We start from the raw sequence: 10572 nt of genomic DNA, 5'->3' as shown, positions 1-10572 counted from the left end.
CTCTCTCTCTAACGGATAAAATCACCCCCTTTAACATCATCCGTTAAGTTTTTAAGGCAAAGAAAAACGTTAGAGGGGGTGAATTTATCCTCAAGCAGTGAACCATTCTCTCAGGAACAGTTAGAGGGGGGGATTTTATCCGTTTCGGGGGATGCTGTCTGGTCTTGTATAGGGTTTTTAGGGATTTGCTAGGGACAATCGCAGAAGGCATTTCACGGGGGTTTGTTGCATGAGTACATCCATCTTAGATGTATTTAATGAGTAAGACAACATCTGTTGACAAGTGAGCTTATGTGGTTCCTCTCTCATCCAACAGCCGGCCCACGAAATGCCTTCTGTGATGGTCCGCAGCAAATCCTGGATTTTAAAGTCACCGTTTGGATATGTGGATTTTAGAATCCAGGTTTTAGTTTGAAAGCGGTGTAGAGTTCTACATTTTACAATCTATTCTCCTGGATTTTAAGTAAGAAATCCATGTTTTAGAAATCTCTCTCCAACCTTGAGATTTCTAAAACCTGGAAACACGGGATGATCTCCTACCCTCTTGCTCGACCGATTGAAAGGCAAGAAATGAAATAACAACAGACGGTCTCCTTCACCATTTCAAAAAAAAAAAACAGACGGTCTCCTTCTCTAGTCTCCCATATAGGATTTTGAGGAAATCCAAGATTCTAAAATCCGTGTATCCAAACGCCCCTTATGTTTAAAAAATATTCTCATGAATAGACATAAATGAATAAAAGGACACTCCTTTGAATTATGTCACTACAACTTCTGGGTCACAATCCAAAATAATTTGGGACCTTAGGATGTGGATCCGATAGACACGGTCGGGTCCACATGTTGTGCCCAAATCCTATTAGGGCCCGTTTGGATGCCGAGAAGATTTTGATTTGGATTTCTCACATTTGCATCCCTTTTTGCATTGTAATTTGGATCGGATCAAGTCCTTGGATTTCTAATTCAGTAGCTGACAGTGAAAAAAATCAGATTTCTAAATTTGCTGTGTAGAAATTTCCAGATCTGGCAATTTCCTTCAGCCTCTTTGCTCCTCAACCTCTCCCCTCCACTAGGAAGAACCCCCTTCCCTATCTGTCTCCCTCTACATGAGCTGCCAGATCTATTCAGTTTGTATTCAAAACTCAATTCTAAATCCAAATACAAAATGGTGGGCATCCAAACCAAATGGGCCCTTAATTAATGTTTGAATCCTTTGGGATCCACCTGTTGTGCCAAATCCTATCACTTATTGTTTGAATCCTTTGGAACCATAGGCGGACCAGATTTTTACCGCCATTAAAAAATCAAATGGGGGCACATCAAGTGGATGGTCCGAATCAGTTCAAGGGAGACCCAACGTATGAGATATAAGGTATGCCTCATTGTATAAATGGGGTGGCATCTCACTATAAACTGCAAGCTATAAACTAGGGGTGGAAGTGGGTCGGGTTGGGGTCTGTCCAAACCCAGCTCAAGAACTAGTGGGTAAGGATCCAACCCAAATCGAATCGTTACGGGTCTTAACTCTGTTACATAGTGTTTGAACTTTATCAGTTTTGGGTGCAAAGCAATTGTATTTTGGATTAATTTCTGTGAACTACAATATCAGATTTTACAATCAGAGCAAGTTCTTAGATTGCAATTTATACTTCAGGTGCTTCTGGTGAAGTTCAGTCGTTGCTCCATAATCGCGCTCTAGGGGCGAAGAACAACAAAACTTAGCTTTGCAAAGTAGACCAACCTTCTGTACGGCACAGCCCAACATCCTAAGAAAGGTTCGAGGACCAAGGCACGTGACCGAGATCAAGAGGCTGGGGTCTGCCCCTGTGCCCTTTCAAGCACAGAAAGGCACTGGTCCAGTCTCATTAGTGTTGATGGCAGATGCAACTTCAGAAACAACTTCAGAACTGATCCTCACGCAAATGTACATTAGTTTGGAGCTAAAAAGCACAATTCGTAGGGATGATAACATTCCCATTGGCTAATTGGATCCAAAATTTACCTCACAATCGAATTGGATTAAGGATCACGACTAGACATTTGGCCAAAGTTGTGATTTAAGTCCAGCCCACGAAACTCCTACAAGTTCAATACTAACAAAAGGAGGTAAATGATGGTGAAGGGCCTCAGAAGATGAGTAGCCAGCAGTGCAGGGGAAGCTCAAGAAAAGGTACTCAAATGCCAGCAACAGGATGATAGAAATGCGGGAAAGATCCATGATTATCACAGACCTTAAGAGGAACAATTTCCAAAGAAGCTTCTATTGAATGACTTATAAAATTGCCAGTCGCATGGTATATGTCGACAAAAATAATGAATTATTTGGAGAAAGAGGGGAATTTATACCATAAAAACAGATTACTGAAGTTGATGAAGGATATACACACATCTTATGATTTTCTACAATAATCCAACAACGCAACTTAGATGCAATCTGTACTCCAAGCCTCTCATGTGATGACCCAATAGCATGCACCTGCAACAAGGAGCAACAGAGAAAGCAGCATTAGTAATTTACTTCAGCATTAGTAATTTACTTCAAACTGCATTCAGTACAGAAACATCCACAAAAGGACAGTACAGTACTATCTGAAAATGAGATCTTCAACAAAAATATGCATGTGACAGAAAAAAGGTTGAAATAGGTTGTGGGTCGATCAAATTCAATCCTTTCTTGGAGTAAATCCATTACACAATTGCTAAACTAGTCTCTCCCTCCATAGGTCAAAATGGACATCAAATCCATTTCCGTCAGAATGAACAACTGAACATCATTCTATACCACAAAGCATAACTTGGCATGAAGGAACAATAAATATCATAAGCATAACACTGGCCATAAAACCTGATAATTGCTTGTTGATTCATGCATACAGTATGCAAGATTAGACAACTACCATAGTATTTGGGTTTTGTCAGATACAACTCCAAGTCAATTTTATTCACTGTGGAGTGTAGCAGCAGTACGATTGACAATCCTTTGTGTGGTTGCTTCTGCCTAACTATAATCGCGCTCTAGAGGAAGTGAACAGCAACAAAAATAACGTGTTCCCTATTCTCTTTCTCTGATCCAGCAGGGACTTGGGACTCCAATAACGTAAATGAATCCTCTTTAACATGTTTTCGATAGATCTATGGAATACTTGAGGTGTATACTCATATGAAACAATAACGTGTTTTTTGATAGATCTATGGAATATTTGAGGTGTATGCTATTCTCAAGATACCCGTGATATGGCATATTTGGAGAGAGAGAGAGAGAGAGAGAGAGAGAGAGAGAGAGAGAGAGAGAGAGAGAGATATGCGAATATTTGAGGAGAAGAAAAGAAACATGTCGAATCACTCTGGAGATAAAAATAGATCAAGTATCTGGGGGAAGGGAGACCTCTACTCTAGTCTCATACTCAATTGATATCTTGAGACACTGGAAGACAGTCATTTGGGTTCGAGTGAAGATGCCTAAGATGGCCCCAAAACGGCGACCGCCTTCCCATGGGTGGGTGGTATTTTGAAGCGAAGTCAAGCTAGTTTGGGAGGGTCCGGCCCAATCAATTAAGGCAAGGTTGTATACATTTCAATTTAGAATGGGCCTTACTCTCGGTAGGCAACCCTGGGCAGATAGGAATAAGAGGGCTAATAAGGGACAATAAAGAAGCTATGCGGTTGGCAATTGAGGCGGCGGATAACCTGGCAAATGCTGGTGTCTTCAAGGATGAAATGTTGATTGTATCATCTTTGTAACTTCTACATGTTTTGGGGTCCTGGATCTTTGATCTACTCCTTGTAATTGGGAAGGGACAACTTGTCCCGTCCTTCATATTTGAAGTTTAATAAATTGTCACTTTTCAAAAAAAAGAAAGAATGGGCCTTACTATTCCATACATGTGCGCGACAACGCATTCCATGGTTTATGAGTGTGTATTTTGCTTATTCCAGCATTTCCTAAAGTTTAATCCTAAATTTCAATCCATAGTTTTAAATTTCCACGAAATGACCGAAATGTTTCCATCTCTATCCTCGCTTAAAAACATACCAAAACCGAAATGCATAATGAAACCAAAACCGTAAGTGTATTAGTGGTATACTATATTAGTATGTGCTACATAAATTATATCTATAAGAACTGCATGTGAAATATGGTATATATATTATGTATACATATTAGTATGAATTATATATCAAATGTCAAATGTGATATATACTAAATTATCGGACATGAGCGACAACGAATGCCACTAGGTGTTCGATGTTGTTAAACCATTATGGATAGTTGCCTTGCTTATGTGATGGTTTCTATGTGTATCTATGTCTAGCATTTCCTAAAGTTTTATAAAAAAATTCTATCATTTTTTTGACAGCTAATAACTAAAAAAAATACAAAGGCAAATCATCGGGCAGAGGTTGCCCAATGCATAAAACATCAAGAACACTTTTAGCAAGTCTAGCCACCAACTCATTAGCATTCCTAGGAATGCGCTGGGGAGAAATTTCCGTCTCTACGCCCCTCCACAATTTCGTCAATATAAGAGCCAAATTTCCATGGGCCATTTCTTTTTTTCCCTGGGAATGATGTTCACCGAATCACCTTCCAATAACCCCCCACCCCATCCCACCCATCCACATAGACACATTGTTTCTTGGAAAAATGTGCAAACTCATAAGCAACTCACACACCTCCGCCTCAGTCAATTCTCCCAATTCCAATTGGACCAGAATAAGAAAGGATAATGCCACCTTTCAAATCTCTTAAAATGCCTCAAATAAGAAAGGATAATGTCACCAGTGAACAACAAATTGATGACTTATTTATGGAATCCATGAATTGGTATTGGTTAACAAATGTTACTTTCTTGCATGTATGCTGCAGTCACCAAAAAGGAACTAAGTAATGGATTTTACACATTTTGCCTCACTATGACAAACTAGCCCTTTTCTATCCTGCTTTCTTTATCATACACAGGTGGTTTTTTTTTTTTTTTGAGAAATGGTAACAGATTTTATTCATAAAAAACTGATAACAATAAGGAATGGGACATCATAAAAACATGAAACACATCTATTTGAGTCATCCGCTCAACAACTCTCCCCTCTAGCAGACATCATATGTTGCTTCTGGCACTGCACCAGCTACCATTTACCCTCTTCATGTATTTGCATCCGGTGGATTTTAATTTTTGTCACTTAGTGCATATGTTTAGATTCAATCCTCCCATGATTCAACAAATCCATTTTCTCACCCAAAATCACATCTGCTACAGAATATGTATACAAATGCATGAATGCACATTCTTAAGTGCATGCAAAAATCTTCCTTATGCATGCATGTTTGTTGTGCATGTGTATGATTCTAGGCGGGAGGGCGCTGTGTTTATAAGGCTGAATCTAAAGTGCCTAAACATGGCTACCAGTAATAAATATGAAGACAGTTTATTTGATACACGTGTAATAATAGCATAGGTACTCACATGGAATGCCAGTAATAAAACAATATGGAAAAGAAAGGAAATAATCACATAATACATACCAGAAAAGTAGTTTTGCAAGGTAATCCCGGGAAGTCCCTATGGCATCACAATGCTCCGCATCATTGTTAGACTTCTCTGTTTTTTCTATGATTGTCTCTTCCAAGAAAGCAGTAGTATCGTCTTTAAAGAATCTCCGCAGTAGATTCTGAACAAGTTGCTGAATAATTTCCTCCACCTCTGATGACGACGGTCGAGACAATTCAGTGACCTGTGTAAAGCATTCAGGTACAGTAAGCAGGAGATCGATAATACTGATCACTTTGCATTGAAAACAAACTAGCTTCCGATGAAAATATGAATATAAATTAAGATTCTTATATGGTACCATATCAGGTTCCAAGGACCTCAAGTACTCTAACAAATCATTGTTCTCTTCTCTGTTAGATTCCATATGCAGATTTTCCTGCTTCTGAGCATTCAGTTTCTGAGACAACGTAAACCTGGTTAGTTTAAAAGTAACAACCAGATACATCGTTTTGAAGGAAAATAAAATCTAAAAAAAGAAGAGAATAGACATGTGTGTGTGCAGGAAATAGAATCTTCGATTGAGGGGTTCTACTAGAGAGGCTGTCTGTTATCATCCAATAATTCATAATAAAAAAAAAAGTCTAATGGCCCATTTACATTGTGTCTGTTACCATCCATAAATACATAAAAAAGTCTAACGGTCCATTTACATTGTGTTCCAGGTCAAGGGTGGATAGCCTTTTACCCAACCCTTTAAATTACCACTGGTTTGTGGGGCTGTCGCGCATGAAACGCGGATGGAGAGAGACATAGCTAGTTGCAGACCTATTATTTTGGAGGTTCGGTAAAGGCTTGTCCGATTTATTCATGTGTTTGCTCAACAAACTAGATGGAATTTTAGATTGTTGGTCATTCCGTATATGGAAAAAATGGAAGGCCCTGATAATTTTACGAATAAATTTAAAAATAAATAATGAAGAAAGATGGATGAGCGTGGGGTAAACCTTTTTTCATTGTAAATAAGTATAAAAAATAGAATCATTATAAGAAAAACAGAGACAAAAGGCCAGCAGAGAATGAGATAGTCCTATCCTTGTAAACAACTGGCAGTTTTCAGTTCTTGTATGTAAGCCAAATCCGCAGGAGGAAAGTCCCGTAGACATTGACAAATACTTCACCGTTCTCCCAATCACCTGATTCTTTAAGGTCTTAATCTATGTATGTTTACTTCAAAAAATTCACTCGGTCCTCCCCAACCATACAGTCCACAAAGTGACGAGCCAACATAGTTCTCATAATGTTTTTCCTCTGGTCGACCAAGCTGGGGCCTTCCATGTTGCAATAAAGGATTCAATTGAATTTGGCACCACCCACTTACAGCCAAATATAGAGAAGATAAAACTCAACATTTCAACAACAGTCGGGCAACGGATAAGGAGATGATTTACTGATTCTTCTCCACTCAGACACATGCGATGCAGGAAGAATTGTGTACATTCCGTTTCCTGTTAATGAGGTGGTTGATGGTAAGGATTTCACTATGGCCTGCTATCCATCCCTTGCAGCGCTATCGATGTTGTGGACACACATGATGAGGGGGTAATTCTTAGACAGTTATTGTGAAAGGGCTATCTCTATCCTTGATGTAAATTTTTTGGTTCTAATAAGTTCATTTTACTGTTTCCCTTTCCTCCATAACCATGAATTTCTTGCAAGAAACATCATTTTCCCTGTCATAAGCCCTGTTTTCTGCCAATCTCTCTCCTCATCTTCCATGCCACACCCAGAATCTCTTACTTGCTTCACCAAACCAAAGCATTAACCGAAATCAAAACATTCCCACAAAGACTGAACTTTCTATTACTTCCTCTTCTCCTCTCTTCTTCTTGTTCTCTTTCTCCTTCTCTTCCTCTTCTTCTGATTTTACCCTCAAAGAGGCAGTGCAAGATGAAGCTCATAAAAGAATCTTCAAACTTGTGAGTAGGGGGGTATTCCCATCACATACAGGTGTGCCGATATCAGCTCTCAAGAAACCACATGTTCTTATGTTTTTCAGTTCATTTAAAATCGTCCTATGAGATGAGGCTGTAGTTGTGCTTTCCTCATATGAGAATCTAAAACCATTTACTCATAACACCAGCTCTGCTGCATGGTTCTTGTGGCAGATTGATCTCCTCCTCCTATTCGTCATAACTACCGCCCTCTGTCAAGGGTGGCATCAGTATGAAAACCTTCTACACAAATGATAAAACTTTAATGGAACAAGTATGATTCATTGCATAGCCAAAAATTAAGTAACACGCAACACATGCAAATTTACAAATAAAAATTGATATGCAATAGTAGAACCTAAAAAGAAGGATAGAATAAGACAGTCCTCTCACCTGCTCAACAATTGCTAATTCCGATTTCAGCTCTTGAATGTAATTCAAAGCTTCAGGGGACAAATTCCCAAGACATTGAGGAATTTCTCTTCCACCATCTTCATCGCACAGACTACCATTAACCCTAACCCCACCTCCTCTATCCTCACATTCAGACACCTCACACCCACCATCAGAAACCAACGACAAAACTTCGTTCCCCACAGAGATATCAAAGTTCCGCATCAAAGAAACTCTATACTCCGCATTCCACAGCGTATACCTAACAAAATCCCAATCAAAGAAGAAACAAAAAAAAAAATCCAATTCAAGCTAATTTCCCCAATTTCTCGAAGCATTTAGAAGCAACCTAAGTACCTACCCGGTGATGATTGACGAGGCTAGTAAGCGATCGAGAGGCTGCTTGGAAACCCTAATTGTAACGTCGAACTGATCAGAAGGGAGCAATCCGAGCATGGTAGATATGGTTCGTTTCATAGAATCCTTGGCGGGGTTGGAAATTCCTTTTGCTATGATAGAGGTGTCGAGGGGTTCGATCTGTTTTAGCATGTTGGCGAGGACGGTGAATTCTCGCCGGAATCCGGATTTTTGGGTGTCGGCGACGCCTCCTCCGTCGACGCCGGAGACGAGGCAATTGAGGACTGGAGATTGCTGTTGTTGTTGTTTTAGGGTTTGGGGTTTTTTGGGGAAGAGGGGTTGGATAAAAGGGCGAGGAGAGAGAAATGAAGGTTGGGGTTTGATTGAGAGTCTGAGGAGATCGAGGTCGTTAAAACGGGATAGAAGGAGAGCCCTTGAAGAGGCTGCCATGGCCGGAGATATACCGGCGGCAGCTGTTCTGATGATGTCTTCGTTACTCCACACGCGCTGCTTCTCCTCCTTTTTTTCTCTCTCCTTACGCTTTCTTGTACCTCACCCAACCAAAAGGGGTGGCCCTGGGAAGAAGTTGGGGTGAATAAATAATTTCTTATATTATTTAGGACTTAGGAGGAAAAGCCACAGAAACTGTGGCCCACTGTTCGATGGTTAGAGTAGTGGGCCCATATTTAAGTGTAATCCCAAATTGCAATATGGTGCGTGACTAAACACATCGCAGTAGCAAACTCTCACTATTAAGAGGGCTGCTAAGCACGAACTTACCCAGGCCCTGTTCGTTTTAGGGTGAGACAAATGATTGTGGGCCCCAAACCTATTATTTATTGGACTTAAATTTAATTTAAGCCCAATAACAGGTTTGGGACTAATAATCTAAAACGAATAGGGTCTTAAGATTATAACCGATTGTGACTGCCAAACCGATTGTTGGACTCAAAATTAGGTTTAAATTTGAGTTCAATAATCAGTTTAGCATTATATAATCGGTTTTCATAGTTTTAAAGAAGTAGGGCCTAAGTAAATTAACGCATTGTTAGTTTATGGTTAATGAGAACCGATTGTGAGTGCTAAACCAGTTATTGGACTCAAATTTAAACGTAATTTTGTCTCCAATAATCGGTTTGGCACCCACAATCGGTTGACATAATCTTAAACAAATAGAGCTTAAAGGAAATGATATTTTCATCTCTTATTGCTTGTCTTTCAATTCCTTGAAATTGACTTTATTTTCAGGGAAAGATAAACAAGAGCAAGTTGGAATACAACTATTTTTACCGAAAAACAAACATGAGGGGTGAAAGGGTGGAAAAGTGGGTTGAAATGTCATTTTCCCTAAGGCCGTGATTGAATTGCATGGATTTTTTTTATTTTTTTTTGTAAGAGATTGGAAAGGAAAAATATTTCTAAATTTATAATAAAAAATTTCTAAATTTTACACCCTATTCATTTTTTACTTAGATGGCCCTTTAATTTATAATAATATCTAGGGCTGCAACTCGGGTCGGGCGGGTCGGGTTTTGGAGAACCCAACCCTACCCGAGAAATATCTCGGGTCGGGTCGGGTCGGGTTTTTTTTGGAAAACCCACGATTCCCAAACCCGGCTCGACTCGAGATTCATGCGGGCTTTTGAATGCTCAACCCGAAACCCATGAAACCTGAACCCAACCCAGGCTATTTTCGGGTCGGGTAAAACCCGGCTCGAGTTGCAGCCCTAATAATATCCCTCTAAATTAACCAAAATCAAAACATTTCCATCTAAATTGTTGAAAATAAAAATTTTCCCAAGATAAAAAAATTCCATTAGAAATGTTTTTCTTGAAATCCAAATAGGGCCTAAGGGTTTATTTCATTTTATTTATGAATGGGCGCGTAAAATGCATTTTATGCCCATTTTTACATGGAAAATTGGGTGTAAAAATTGTTTCACCCTAATTTTACTTCCAACGAAACGGAGCCTAAGTAAATAATTAATCAAGTACTTGCCTTTCATGCCATATCAATATCAATTACTTTAAATGACCAAGATCTAGATTGTTGCAAATTGCATCTTACTTTACATTATATTCTTTTATAACGGGCATGTGGTGTGTATGTTTGGCGTGTCACATGATGCACGACATGGGAGAGTGCGCACATGTATTTTCTTAAGAAATACATTGCCTGACAAATACCACCTATTCAATTGACTTAAGAATCCAGAAAAAAAAAATTCCACTTATTCAATGGCACATATGACCCCTCTTTTAGGTTGGCCTTACGCGTGGATTTTTAATATCAAGGAATTGTTGGGTTTTGGACCAAGGACCTATCCTGAGGCAACAGC

At 39.3% G+C, this 10572-nt stretch overlaps 1 protein-coding gene across 1 annotated transcript; it reads right to left on the bottom strand.

The window, feature by feature from the left end:
- Positions 1 to 2245: 2245 nt before the first annotated feature.
- On the bottom strand, positions 2246 to 8813 carry LOC143851936 (uncharacterized). The gene is made up of 5 exons (XM_077361447.1): positions 8238 to 8813; positions 7877 to 8138; positions 5851 to 5949; positions 5525 to 5733; positions 2246 to 2476 (listed from the first exon to the last, which is right to left on the bottom strand). Exons 1-5 carry the CDS (start codon positions 8681 to 8683, stop codon positions 2401 to 2403), a joined length of 1092 nt encoding a protein of 363 aa, XP_077217562.1. The 5' UTR covers positions 8684 to 8813; the 3' UTR covers positions 2246 to 2400.
- Between the last annotated feature and the right edge of the window lie 1759 nt (positions 8814 to 10572).

This window comes from Tasmannia lanceolata, unplaced genomic scaffold, assembly GCF_043159265.1.
Source record: "Tasmannia lanceolata isolate RefF3 unplaced genomic scaffold, GAP_Taslan_0.1 ptg000018l, whole genome shotgun sequence".
NCBI lineage: Eukaryota > Viridiplantae > Streptophyta > Magnoliopsida > Canellales > Winteraceae > Tasmannia > Tasmannia lanceolata.
Note: the sequence above shows the minus strand (reverse complement) of the source record. Positions and strands in the feature narration are given on the sequence as shown.

Excerpts from the sequence above, each read along its gene's own strand:
- LOC143851936 (XM_077361447.1), bottom strand. The coding sequence starts at position 8,683 with ATGGCAGCCTCTTCAAGGGCTCTCCTTCTATCCCGTTTTAACGACCTC. Across the intron at positions 5,950-7,876 it reads AATTAGCAATTGTTGAGCAG|AAACTGAATGCTCAGAAGCA; the intron begins GTGAGAGGACTG and ends ACGTTGTCTCAG. Across the intron at positions 2,477-5,524 it reads CTTGCAAAACTACTTTTCTG|GTGCATGCTATTGGGTCATC; the intron begins GTATGTATTATG and ends TCCTTGTTGCAG.